This window comes from Halichoeres trimaculatus, unplaced genomic scaffold (genome assembly GCF_033239565.1).
Source record: "Halichoeres trimaculatus isolate MK-OKI-2021-1 unplaced genomic scaffold, fHalTri1.1 fHalTri1_scaffold_1, whole genome shotgun sequence".
NCBI lineage: Eukaryota > Metazoa > Chordata > Actinopteri > Labriformes > Labridae > Halichoeres > Halichoeres trimaculatus.
In genome coordinates, this window is record NW_027437179.1 from 39,474,256 (window position 1) to 39,488,712 (window position 14,457).

Here is a 14,457-nt window from a genome sequence, read left to right on the forward strand (position 1 = left end):
ATGAGCGTCCAAGAGCAAGTGTGTGTGTGTGTGTGTGAGTGTGTGTGTGTGTTTCTGTGTACATCAAGAAGCATTCTGTCTGCAGCAGATGCTCGAACCGCGGGAGGTCGGGAGGAGGGGAGCTGTGTGTGTCTGTATGTGTGTGACAGTGATCGTGTGTGTGTGTTTGCGTTGAGACAGCTTGCAGAGGAAGTTGGACATGTGTTGGATCACACGGGACACTGACGACGGTTGGCTGGTCCAGTTTGGAGGTTGCGGCAATGATGTCATCAACACAAACTGATGGCGTTGAACCCATTAAAAGTTAAATATTTAAAGACACTGAGGGAGCGTTTGGTTTCACCACAGGGACGCCTGTGAAGGACTCTTCAAAGGTCAGAGCGGTGTGTCTGAGTGACCCTCACTGTGGGAGTTATATTTGGGTCTGAGAGCGTAACGGGACATTTGGAGGGCAACCAGAGTTTTTCTAAGATCATAAATTCAAACTTGTCGAGACTCTTTTATCACCCAAAGAATATCATCACATTGCTCTCTCAGGTTTGTGTTCCTCAGACTGTATCTTATTTCATGTTTGGAATATTTCCCATCATGCTCCTGCTGGATATTTGCATGTAAACAAACTAGCAGTGGAGCAGAAACAGAAGCAGCTCCGACCACAGCTGCTCTTATGTGTGCAGTGGTTTGTGTTAAATGCCATGCGTTGAATTCAGCTGTAACATTAGCAGGGTTAGCATTCAGCTAATGGGTGAGGTTAGCAATGCCTAGATGAGCAGAGGGCAGACATTAGACAGCTCAGGCAGCCTTGAAGCCTGTTAGCGTTTCGCTAACATTAAAAGTGCCTCTAATAGCATTGAATTAACACCACTTTTAGTGTCATAAGTTGATTTCCTAAAACTGATGAGAAGTGTTGGTGCCCAGATGTCCCAAAATGTGCACCGTTTATTGTTGGCTAGTGATTTTAGATGCAAGAATGGTGATACAAAAGCAGCATTCAAGCTAACCTATGGGCTGTTTTTCCTGAACGAGATTGTTATCCTGTAATCTTTCTGCATCTTAAGGTTTAATTTCAAGTGGGAACCTGTGGTGTTGACAAATGAAGTCATTGAGAGTGTGCAAAAAAACTGCAATTCCTCTGGTGTCCACTTGAGGATGGCTTGAAAACTAAAAAAAAAAACAATAATAACAATGATAGAGCCAATTAAAATGTTATTTTTACAGCAAATTTTTGAACATCCTGGTATGAAACTGAGGTCTAACCTTTGGTGACCTTTGGAATTATAAGGGGAAAAAAAACGGAATGTTGAATATAACGAACTTTAGAACTCTAAGGAGAAAAAGATAAGCTCATTTTTACAAACTTTAGAACTCTAAGTGAAAAAGGGAACGTCGACTTCAAAAATTTTTGGAATTTTGAGGAACAACAACAGAACGCTTAGTTAAAGCTACTTTAGAATTCTGAGATCAAATCCATAATTCTATAAAAGTCAAAGTTCCACCTTCATGTTTATTCTAGTAGCTGTTGTTCATTAACACTTGAGCAACTGATTTTTTTTTAGAAACATCTTTTTATGTCAGAAATCAGGCTTCTCTTCTTAGAGTTTGGACTCTTGAGTCATAAATCAGTATTCAACTGCCCTGGCTGTTTATAGGTTTCAACACACCCTTGTTAGAACCCAATTTCTTGCGATAATAATCCTTTTTAACCAGGTAAAAGGCTCATTTAAGATTATATAGTTGAGATAGTTTTAAGGTAGGGCCTAGTGCAGGGTTCTGCAACCTGTAGCTCTTTAGTGTCCTTGTAGTGGCTTCTTCTGGCCTTGACAAAGGAAATCATTAAGATAAATAAAAATTATTCTTCAACTTATTGTTTTTTTTTTGTTTGTTTTAGTTTTTTTTTTGTTTTGTTACACAGTTATCTTTGAGTTCAAGGTGGTACCTTTTTGTCATGAAATTTAATTTCTTTAAAAAAATTTTTTTTTTGTCAGCTAAACCATGCATTATATATGTGGCAAAAAAAACTGCAAACAGTAAAAAAATGTTTTTTTTAAAAAGGTACAAAACGAAAGACTTAAGTCACAAATATTCATAACTAAATTTACTTTTCACTAAGCAGCCGCTGTATGTCTTTTTTAAAATATATATTACAGTGGGCTTGTTTTTATTTTATTTTATTTATTTCACACAAACATGGAAAGGAACCAATCAGACCTAGATATCTAAATATTAAATTAATCAAAATCAGAAATAGTCCTACACACTACACTTCTTTTTGGGGTTTTCTTGTGTTATAATATATAAAAAATAGACAGAGATTAAAACTTATAAAACTTTATAAGCTGTGTTGTGTTTTGTGGCTCCAGACCACATTTCTTTGTTGGTAGATGGGGCAAAATGGCTCTTTTAATAGTAAAGGTTGGAGACCCTGGCCTAGTGGGCAGGCTGTGTGCCCGATAACTAAGATAACCCTTAAATCATCAGCCCAATTCGAGTCTAAAAACAACCCCGGGAAAAAAAAGACCCATTATCATGAAAGACCCTATTTAATGTGTGATCGTCTTTGAATACACTTTGTTTTTCTGTTCTGCTTCTTTTCATTCATATTTTGTTACTGTGTGTTGTTTTATATGCTGTTTTCATCCACTGTAAAGTGCCTTCGGGTGTCTAGAAAAGAGCTTAATAAATAAAATATATTATTGACATTTGGGGAACGATGAGTAACAGAGAGTTTTATCTAACTTTTTCAAAAACTTGTTTGCACTTCCACTTTCATTTTTTACAAGGACGTTTCTTTACGTTTAGTTTACTTGACACCAAACTTGACACTAGTGAAGTTTTAAAGCATTGATGCATCTTTTCTCTTAAAAATCTTTTCTTAAAGTGATAATTTCTCAACAAAACATAATTTATGTTGTTTCAAAAACTCTTTCCCTGAGCTCAAAATGCCCCAACATGCTCTCAGAAGCCTAAATGTGACCCCACAGTCCTCCGTGGAGGTGACCTCACAGAGGACGCTGTGATTGGCTGAGAGAGGCGTGATTGGCTGAGAGTTGCACCCTTTCACAGGTAAAGCAAGGCGAGAGAACGTCCCCCTTTAAACAGCAGAGAGAAGAGAGGGAGAGCGCGATGGACTGGACACCCCCCTCCTGCCGCTGGGTGGAGGGTGAGGAGGGGGTGAGTAACAGGGAGGATGGAGGGACAGAGAGGGACAGATGGATGAATGGAGGGGTTACCTTTGTTGCGATTTTCGGGGGGTCCTTGTTTTTTACCTGTTCGGACAGAGAGAGAGGGCGGAATGCTGATAAGATGGCTCAAAGGAAAAAGAAGATCAAAACGACAAACTGAGGGAGAACACAAAGTCAAACTGATAGAAACCCACAGGTGTGTGTGTGTCGTGTGTGTGTTATGGGCAGGAATGGACCAATCAGAGGAGAGAGACTCAAAGCTTCCTGCTGTGGAGAACCGACGGCCACAATCCTTCAGGTTTCACCAGTTTAAAGTCTGAAGAATTAATCTGAGATCAGATATACTTTCAACGCAATGACCCCTTCAAAATGTCCAGGTTTGTAGGTTTTTTTTAATGTTTTTTAAAGGTTTTTAAGTTTTTTTTCTGTGGGGAACATCATGTTTGTAGTTGTCCGTTGGCTATGAGAGTCGGGAATAGTATGATTAACTTTTTGGTGCACAAAATAAGTTCTTGTTGTCTTGTCTTCTCTTTTCTGCCTCTTTTCAAGTTAATTATTTTTTTTCATTTTAACTTGAAAACCCTTTTCAAAAAAAGCAGAACAGTGGATTTTTTTTTTCTTTTTGAGATTGAGGGTTTTTTTTTCAAGGGAGCTAACTGCTAACTGCAAACTGCTGACTATACCTGACCTGTTACTGGAAAATTACGTGACTTTCCCCCTGGCCAAAGTTGTGGCTCTTTGTGTTTTTTTACCCCAGGTTTAGAGAATAAATAGTCTTTTACAGTTTAAAATTCCCTTCGTTTTTTTGTCAGTTTGGATATTTTAAATCAAGAACTAGCTTTAGGAGCTTGGTCATCCGGGACTCGCATGATCTCATGTAGCATTCATGCTAAACATGAAAACTACTGCATACACAAATTTAAGACTGTTTCATGTTGACTCATTTAATCTGAATCTTAATAGAGAGGAGGGGCTTTTCCTAAAATACCACTCCAGCCAGTTGTCATAAAACAAGGCCGGTCCTGCCTACGTTGCAAGATGAGGCCAGTTATGCTAATCTGGGCAGTGATAACATGCTAGTACAAGTTGCTGGAGTCACTCTTACAAAAGAAGGGAAGTATCACAATTTGGGGCTTGAACCTCTGATTGTAGATTGGTCATATGTCACTGTAGGTTGGTGCCAATGGGCCATTGTGTTGCAAATGTTTCACTAAAGCTCCAAATTTTCAACCCTCACAAATAAGTAAATAAAATTGGTTGTTACACCAACTGATTTGCCAAGGATCGCATTCTTCAACTTAGACACAGGAAAATAAAGCAACAAGAGAGGATAGCAAATTTAACATGCCAGTTTTGTTGTTGAACCAACCAATTTGCGATGTTCATACCGTCTGACAAGTACCAGTATCTACTCAGGGTTTCTACAAAGACTGAATCAGTCAAGTGTCAACTCTTGGAAATTTGCAGAGGGTTGGGTGTTCAATATATATATATATATATATTTTAGGGCTGTCATTTTAACGCGTTAATTAGATTAATTAATTACACCGCAAATTAACGCGTTATAAAAATTAACGCAGATTAATCTGGATCCCAAACCCGCGGGGCGTTCAAAGTCGCACTCATTTTCAAATGTCTGGCATTTACAAGCCGTTTGTCCTACTTGGAAAAAGTGGTGTTCTCGTCAGATTTTCACATTTCCGATGGTTCCTGAATGTATCTCACATGACGTCAGCAACATACTTTGAACCGGGGGGAAAGCGAGATTGATTTTGTGAGACTGCCGTCCACGTCTCGTTTATTCGCACGTCCTTTTTGAAAATCTGCAGAAAATCAACCGTTTGCTCAATTCTGTAAAAAACAGATAATTCTACACTCTTTACTGCATTAAACAAGTCCTGAGTGATCGATATTTGTCCCGTATTTAAATCTAAAGAGTTCTTTGTAAATTTGCTTCCATCTTCCTGGTGTCAAGTTTCAGCTCAGGGCTGCTCTGCACCAATCAGCAACAGTTTGTGTGTTCAGAGCATGTAAAACTGAAAATACTTCACTTTTCTTTGATCCAAGACTTGAATAAAGTGTTTTGTACATAGTTCCTCACAGTTTTTAGCCTTTAGCCCTGGTTCTCCTGACCTCATAGAAGTATAGAAGTTCATATTGCAGTGAAAATTGAGTCCACAGTGAGTAAAAATGTCACAGATGCAAAAACCGTCCTAAAAATCAAATCAGCTTATCCTAGGTGCAGGACTGAGTAGATTTTGTAAAGATAGAACCATAAAACTTTTTTCATGTGTTCCTTATGCCTCAGGGTACCTAAAAATGTGTTGTATATATTCCCACCTTATTTTTAAATGTTTTTTAATGTCTTTTAATGTAATTTTAATGTCCTGGAATTCAAATTCTTTATTTTGGGACCTTTAGCAGATATGAGATTAAGATGCGATTAATTAGATTAATTAATTACAAATCCTGTAATTAATTAGTTAGATTTTTTTTTAATCGCCTAACAGCACTAATATATTTCAATTTGTTGGTCACTTTTGCAATCACCAGAGGGGGCACTCTAGGCAAACAGGCAGGTGGATACTTCAAGAAGGGGACAGGGGAAGTAGTGATTTGGGCAACGCCAAAAGCACACGATTTTTACCTCTAGTCATCAGAATAGTCACTACACAGGTGGTTCGTACCATCCAATTAGTGTCATTTGCACCGTCTGACAAGAGCTAGTATCTACTCGTATCTTCAACTTCTTTTTAATGCAGTCACATGAATGACTTTATTTGTGTCAGTGAAAACACAACATTAGAGCTGTTTCTCTTCTTGTTTTCAAAAGATTTCAGGGAGTGATACACTTTTAGAGTCCAACAGTCTTCAATTATTTTGGTCTTCAATCAAAAATTAGAATTGCAACTTTCCAAAAAAATTACATTACTTGATATTAGCCGTCTTGTAAGATCTGAACTAATCAAACAATCCTCAATTTAAAAAAACTGACGCAATAACAATTTGTTGTAAACATGTTGTTGTAAATGACTATGTACCTTTATACGTCTAAAGACCTCATGAAAAAGAAAATACATTTTTGGGGTGAGATCGCTTAATTTCTCAATAACAGCTGAGATCCAGGCAGAGGTCAAACTTGCAACTGGGCCCACGCTCTGCAGCCAGACTATTATTTCCTCTTGGACCCAGTTCAGATTCTCAACTAGCCGGGACTTAAAGCCACTAACAGTATGTGTGTGTGAAAGTATAGTACAGTGTACTGGGACCTGAACATGTATTTATCCAGCTGCTGTGATTCGATGTGGGGATGTGACGGTGTAACAGGTGCAATTCATCCACAGGGACAACCACCTCCTGTTGCCCTAACATGGTGCTGTTTGTCTTTTATTGTGAAATGAGGTTTCTGCAAGGTCAGAGCCAGCATAAATACACACACACACACACACACACACACACACACACACACACACACACACACACACACCCTATTTATTATTCAGCTGATGTTTTGTGATTGATGAGCCTCTATAAGTGTGTGTCTGTGTGTGTTTGGCGTGTCTCAGTGTTTGCGCTCACTGGCTCTCATACTTGTAAGATAACCAGTGGGTGTGACTTAACATGAATGCAATAAGGTGTGTGTGTGTGCACGAGTGAATGTATGAGTGTGTGTTCAGTGAGCTGATGCGCCCATGTGTGACAGCAAATGCAGCTTTGTGTCTGTTGTTAATGGAACACAAGAGACTCAAAGGAGTGTTTGATGATGTTCTTGTTGTTCTATCTTTGTGAGGACCAGAGCATGTCTGAGACAGAGGAGGAGGGGACGTATTTCAATGTGAGGACATGTTGTATTGTTGGACTGTTTGTTTTTAGGATAATGGAGAAGATAGTGATTAGTTTAGATCCGCTATGAGACGTAAGAGACTCTGTATGAGAATGAAGTTCTTTAATTTTAAGAGTGAAGGAATCCAGATTGTCCAGTCATCCTTGTTTTTCTATCTTTGTGAGGACCCAGTGATGTTAAAAACTGAGTAGGCGGGGACATTTTTGTTACATGAGTACATTTGTTCAGCAGGATATCTGTGTCCAACATGAGGTTTCAATAAAGATCACTATTTGGTGTATGGGAATCCATATTGTCAGTGTTTTTTCTTTTGTTTTAATATCTTTATGAGGACCCGCAACTGACAAAGACCAAAGAGGTGGGGTTGTTTTTGGGTATGTCAGCATGTTTTTGTTTGAGGATGAGGCTTGAATTAAGTTCATAGTGAAGAATGAGGCGTTCCATTTTGTTCTTCTTTGTTCAAGAAAACTTTTCAGATGTATTTTCCGTAAAGGTTTAGTTTGAAGGTGACAACAATCAAACTTTGAAAACTCAATTTGTTGTTTAGTGTCCAGAAGGTGAGCAGACTATCTGTTCCTTACAGCCCAGTGAATCCTGGTTATGTCCTGCCAGTCATCTACCAATCAAAACTAACGCAACCTCACTCTTCATTTTATTGATAGACTCTCAAGTTTGAACAGACCACTGCAGAATAACTGCTGACTGTGGGTTGGAATGAACATTATCACTAACAGTTTAACCAGGGCTTTAGCTTTCTTCTGCTCTGATGTCCTTTTTCTTTTCTACTGTTCACTTTCATTGTCAAACATTACTACAAAATAAATCCCAGAAATCGTTTTCTTCAAGAAAAAGGACAGATCTTACTTCTTACTGTTAAACTTTGCCGGCCAGTGTAGCATCATCAAACTGAATTTAAGTCCTTAAGTCTGTCCTGTTTTAACAGTACCTTAGAATACCTTATATCTTACTTGCATGGCCTTGTATTTTGTGTTTTTCTGTTGTTTCTTTATATGCATTGCGTGATTTGGAAATCTACTTTATGAAGCTCCCTCTCTTTTTCATATATGCGGTTATTTACCCTTATGTATTATAATTATTTTATTTTATTTCTCTCTCTCTCTCTCTCTCTCTCTCTCTCTCTTCTTGTCTCTCAGATCCTAGTACTGTTTAACTTTAGGGTGTGATTTGTTTTTTAATGACTAACTCTGCATTCTTTTATTCTGCTATGTTTTATTTCATCTTGTGCTTTTTAGGTTGCCCATTTTAACATCTGGCCGGGGACTACAGATGAAAATTAGCCTTTTGGCTAACTTTGGCATATTTACTGTAAATGTCTATTAATATGCATTGTCCCTGTAAATCAAATAAATTAAATTAAAATTAAATTAAATTAAGTATTGTTCAATCAAGTCCTGGACAACCTAGGCAGGGATAGCATTTATGAACCCCCTATTTTGGCGCTAAAAACTAGAAAAAAAAACTAAGTTAAACTTTTTCAGGATCACTAAAAAGGTCCTCACAAGGTCTTTAGGGTTAAGATGCTGTAGGGGGCAACATTGAAGTCTTACAGTTCCATTGACAAGACACCTTGTTAAAAGAAAAACCCACCTACTGAGTGAAAATATCTAATTTGTTGAAAAGTGGGTTTTAAGTTTAGAACAAGATCAGAATTAAATTTACTGAGTGATGGAGTTAAGTTTGTCAGCAGTGATCTTGTGTGTCTGTCTTCGTGAAGACCCACTGATGACTCAGGCTTTGAAGGTGGAGGAGTGTGCAAAGAGAGGGTTTTCATTCTATGTGGAAAGTTTTTTCTTTTTTTTTTTTTTAATATGGCTAGGATAAGGTTTGGATTCAAATTCAGTTTATAGTGACAGTTTTTGACATTGATCTTGTTTTTCTATTTTAATGAGGACTCGCTGCAAAAAATATAATAATAATAATAATAATAATAATAATAATAATAATAATAATAATAACTCAAATTTAAATAGCGCCTTTCAAAAAACCCAAGGCGCTTAACAAACAGAAAGAAACACATTAATGGCCAAAAGCCTCCATGAAAAAGTGTCTTTTCAGTGCAGACTTAAATGAGTGCAGTGTTTGTAAATGTGGGGACATTCTTGCGGCTTTATCAGAATGTTTTTCTTTTTGATTATTGTTGGAGGATAGTTTTGGTAAAGACTACTGTATGATAAGGGACATCCACATTTAGGGGACACCTTGTTTTCTAAATTTTTGAGGACTCATGAAGGATAAAGACTCCATTGGTGAGCACATCTTGTTTTGTTGGACTGTTTGTTGTTGAGAGAATCCACTCTGAAATCAGATTTGACAAATCTACGTGTGATTTTGGTTCTTTGGATTCTCATGGTTCTCTCATTAGGAATTAAATCCTGTTCCAGTTTCTTGAATTTAGTGACTGGAGGCCGAATGTAAACCTGAGCGTCTCTCTCCGCTGAGCTGGTTCATTCAGCCAGTTCACAATGAATGCCTGACAAACTCAAACTTTAGCCAGTAAAACAAATGATGAGACAAAAACAAAGTAAAGAAAACATACATGGGTAAAAGGGGGTTAGCATGATCACAAGCAAATCAAAAGCAATAGAGACCGACTGCAGAAGCCTGTTGGTTTACATCAAATTGCTCTGTGATAGTACGAGGATCATCTGGACTTGGGCTTTTGAAGGGTTCCACTTAAAAACATGTTTAGCATTTATAATCCACATCACACCAGGGCCAAATCAGTGCCTCAGTAAAACTGCCATAAAGCACCATGAATACATGAGACCATGATGCAGTGTTATGAAATCTGTTGTTCTGTCTGGGAGTTATTTCAAAGTGCTGACTGAAACTAAAGCATTCATGTAAGACAAAAACAAAATTATTACTGTAACTACGCCTGACAAGCTTTCTATCCAGTAATTATCAGTTTTCAAAGATGGCAGTGGCAGATTGAACGCTTAAATAACAAGTGTTGTTGAACAAAAGGCTCTTTGATTTCAGACTGAAGCGAACAAAAAGTCATCTCTAGTTATGAAACTTTGCAAAAGATAAGAAAAACAACCCTGACAGATTTAATCAACTGTTGGAAGGTAAAATTAAATGAATGTCCAATTAGTAACGATAATTCAGATAGAGAAAAAAGTAATTAAGTCCTTGGTACATGCTGATATGTCTCTAAAAGTTGACTTCTCCTGCAAATATTAAGGTTCAACAGACATAAGGAGTTTTTAACCCCGTCTCAGTCCCACCAATATTCAACATAAATCTTCCTCAGGCTTTGTTTAATGCAGACAGAGAGAAATGATTGGACGGTACAGCTGCCAATCAAACTGCCTGGCTGCCTCTAATCTCTTAGTAAACATTCCGGAATCTCCTTTGTGTTCTTTTCCTGTTTTCGTGTTCCGGAATCAATCAGTTGCTACCACCATAGACTGTGAAAAAAAGAACCTCATCTTGCTCAGCTCAAGTGGGGCTGCCACAAAAACTGCTCCCCCTGGTGGCTGGCGGCAGTATAGGTCAAAAAATCCGGCTCCCCAGTCATTCCAGATGAGCTATGGTCAAACTTTAAATTAATACACCTTGTAGAAATGTTTCTCATGTCTGATTATTGTGGTGATTTTAAGACATTATTTGTCTGCCTTGTATTTAAGCCCTATTTTTTGTGAAAAGTTTCTTTTTCATTGGTTATGAGAGGTTGAAAACGAGTCTGTACGTCACGTTTAACGATGACTGACAGCTGACTTTCTTGTTTATTTTTTTCGGGGATTGTAAAATATGTTAAGAGGGGGAGCCAAGACTTTGACTGCTCAACTGCTGCCAATGGCTGTGCCTGTGACGGGGGTATTTTGGCTTCAAAACCATACAATGGTAAATGGTGGAGCCTCGCTGTCCATTCTATATACAGTCTATGGTTACCACTGAATGAGGTTAATTTAACGGCTAAATTTTAGACAATAAGGGCAGAAAACAAGTGGAGGAACTTGGTGGTTAAAAGGTAACATCTGAAAAAGAAACTGGATCGAGTTAAAGGACAAACTAGTGTAGGCGACAGCTTAATGAGGCAAACTAGCTGAAAATTGTTTGAAAAGTTGAAAGTTTGATTTTTTCCTGTATGAATTTGTTGAAATGTTTTAAAACTTTGGAAGCTAACATGCTAGCTTGCAAACCATGTGTACCAACATCAGCTGTGTTTTTTTACTTTCAGGATGCTTTTATACAGTTTTTCTTACCCTTGAAAGTTAGGTCTTACGGCTAACTCTTGTAACCTCAACCTCAAGCTGTTGATGTGGCTGTGGTACGAGGCCAGAGAGGAGGGCAGATATAATATTTCTCTATTATTTTTTACATTAATAGCAAAAATGTAGGTATAGGGTAGGTATAAACATCCTAGACTGGCATCATTTAATGATACAACACAGTATCAGATTGAAAATAGCATGCTTTTTGAAAAAAAGCACATTTTTCCCAATTAATTACGATTTAAAGAAAGAAATACCTACTATTTTTTATTGCAGGGAAAGGCTATTCATCTCTGATCTTATAGTACAGCTTAACAAAAGTATAAATAATCTGATTTGTGTAAATTTAATGAGAAAGGAGGCTAACGTGCATGCTAACAATAGCACCTTTTGGAGGCAGAATAAGTCTTCAAACCTAATGCATCTGTAGAAATGTAAACACTGTAAGATCAACGCTACGCTCGTTCCCTGGTTCAGTTTTAGAGCCATGATTTGAAAGTCCATGTAGTTTAATGAACAGGCCATTGGAGATAAGCATGCAAACTTGCTGCTGTTGTAAAAATCCTTTCTGTTCCAGTGATTCAATCTCAGTTGAGTTCATTTCTATTTGTCAGCTCATTCATGGTCTCATTTATTCACTCTTGATGCTTTTGTGATCAAATGGAGGCTCAAACATCACATTTAGACCCTTCAAAGAGCTCGGCTGTATTCAGCTCAGACTGGATGAACTCTACCTGCTGACAGAGTCGGCTAGTACAACAGAGGAAACTTCAAATCAACACCAGCTGAGAAAAACGTGCAAATATTTCCATTCTGCACTGTTAATACAGTCGAGTAGAAATATTCAGTAGCTGACACCGGGGGTAGCCATCTTGGTAGCAAAACTTCCCTCCAAAAACAGCACACACTTTTTGTCCATGTGTAAGTCTCAAAACTTCAACATGATCTGTGATTTTCTGACACGTGTTTGACGGACGTGTTGGTTTCATGTCTTACTTTTCTTGACCTTCTTCTCCTCGTCGTTCTCGCTGGCGCCCAGCAGAGTGAAGATGATGCCAGTTTGAGAGTTGAGGCCGACAGCGGACACCACCATCCTGCCCGATCCCTCCATCACGTGAGTCCCTGAGGAGATGGAACAACGGGATGTGAAGTTATACAAACTTTTCTTACTTTTAGGAATCCAACAGACTCTGTGATAGATGTTGTTGAGGGTTAGAAACTCCAGTTATGGTCCAAACATTTGGCTGTAAGCGTTGACTCACCGGACAGCAGCATGGGGTCTTTCTCCATAGACTTGCGGACCTGATCGGATTCTCCTGTCAGCGAACTCTCGTCGATCTTCAGATCGTTGCCTTGGATCAGGATCCCGTCAGCAGGCAGCAGGTCTCCTACAGTCAGAGAAGATATTTAACATCCAAAACCAGCTTTAGCACCACAAGTTATTAAGAATCTACTTGACCAAGAATGGTTTAGTCCCGTTCGTCGTACCGTATTTGATCTGTGCGATGTCTCCCACCACGATCTCAGCCACCGGGATCTGGATGACCTGTCCTTTACGGATGACGGTGAACTTTTGCTCCTGCTCGATGCGACTCTGGAGCCCACGAAACTGCTTCTCCTTGGACCAGTCATTGAACGCCGTCACCAGAACCACGATAATCACAGAAAACAAGATGGCAGCGCCCTCTATCCAGCCGGCCTGAGCCTCCCCTTCGTCCTCCACGCCCGCTGCGGCCTGCCCGCATGCTGCGAGAAGACAAGGACACGTCGTTTGAAATCAACTTATTTTTGCCAAGCACAAAACCTATGATGAAATTCAGCAGTACTGACCTTCACTGTCGCCCCCTGGTGGATGGTAGAAGGACAGACCCAAGGAGATGATGGCAGCGATTTCCAGGATGATGAGCGTGACGTCCTGCAGAGCCTCCCACACCAGCTGCAGGAACGTCTTGGCCTTCTTTGGGGGGATAAAGTTCTTGCCGAACGCCGCATGACGTTTCTCCAAATCAACGGGGTTACCGGACAAACCTGCAGACACAAAGACGAAGACTTTAAGATTCAAAAAAACAACAAACGACTTTACCAAATGAAGAAAAAGGCAGATAAAGTGTTTCTGCTTCAAAAACAAAAAGAAAATGCCTTTTAGAACTGAATGGTCCTTTTTAGATTTCAGAAAGAAGAATCTGTGGCTCTCATTGCGTAGATAATAAACCTATAAAGCAAAATTAAATCTATGCAAAAAAAAATCTGACAGATAAATGAGAAACAACCTCATGAACTAAAATCTTTGCCCAGATGTTATTAAAGAAATATAAAAAGAACCGTCTCTGGATTCATAAATCACTGCTCCTCTGAAAGTTTTTATCCTTTGAAGCCACTTTTTACAGCCACTGCTCCTCTTATGAACCCAGGAATCATTTCTGCCCCTGAGACACACAAAACTCTTTTATCCCCAGTCCCACAGATATGATAACATCATAACATCATCAGCGTAGAACCGCAGCCACGGTAAAACGACATGATGTAACTTTGTTCCTGTGTATTACAAAATCTAATGGATGTTAGTGCTCGGTGTAAAGTGTCAAACTCAAAGTCATGACCCGTGTTTCTTTGTTTCACCACATTCCTTCACTTCTTTCATTTCAGTCTCCTTTCCTCTAAAAATAAAGTCTCTGTTTCATGTCTTTACTCTGAGGTCAGTCTGGAGGCTCCCTTTGTCTCTGACACTCACAGCACTTTGACACTACATGTTACATTCACATGCTGACAGAGGACACTCGGACATGTGGACTACAGTCAGTCTGTGGTCATATTTCAACCCAAAGCTGCAATGACCAAAGAAGAGGAAAGATCAACAAAGAAAACAGTACAGGGCCCCTTGTGGTCAAGAGGTACAAGGTGGTACGGTATATATCTACTGAAATTTGATAAACTAATCTTAATACTTTTTTTCATTTTGTCCTTAAATGAGTCAGAGTTCATGCCCGGGAAATCTCATCTCCTCTTTTTCAGGAACTGTTTGAATTTTTTCTCTTGCCCAAATAGTAGAAGAGTTACGGTAATGAGAACATCTTGCATCAATTATTGCCTGTGATTGGAACGTCGTTGCACATGGTTTCCTGTTCAGTACATTAATACCTGTATTAGGGATGGGTACCTTTCACATTTGAAACAATACGGTACCAATGCC

The 14,457-nt window shown here is 38.9% G+C and overlaps 1 protein-coding gene across 1 annotated transcript in view; it reads right to left on the minus strand.

Moving 5' to 3' along the window:
* Window positions 1-14,052, minus strand: part of LOC141789530 (plasma membrane calcium-transporting ATPase 1-like) — a 74,608-nt gene extending 60,556 nt beyond the window's left edge. Inside the window, exons 1-6 of the mRNA XM_074668982.1 lie at window positions 14,022-14,052; window positions 13,098-13,295; window positions 12,756-13,013; window positions 12,530-12,655; window positions 12,264-12,389; window positions 3,231-3,266 (exon numbers count right to left, since the gene is read on the minus strand). Coding sequence (XP_074525083.1) covers window positions 3,231-3,266; window positions 12,264-12,389; window positions 12,530-12,655; window positions 12,756-13,013; window positions 13,098-13,295; window positions 14,022-14,052 — 775 coding nt within the window. The remainder of the gene's footprint in view (window positions 1-3,230; window positions 3,267-12,263; window positions 12,390-12,529; window positions 12,656-12,755; window positions 13,014-13,097; window positions 13,296-14,021) is intronic.
* Between the last annotated feature and the right edge of the window lie 405 nt (window positions 14,053-14,457).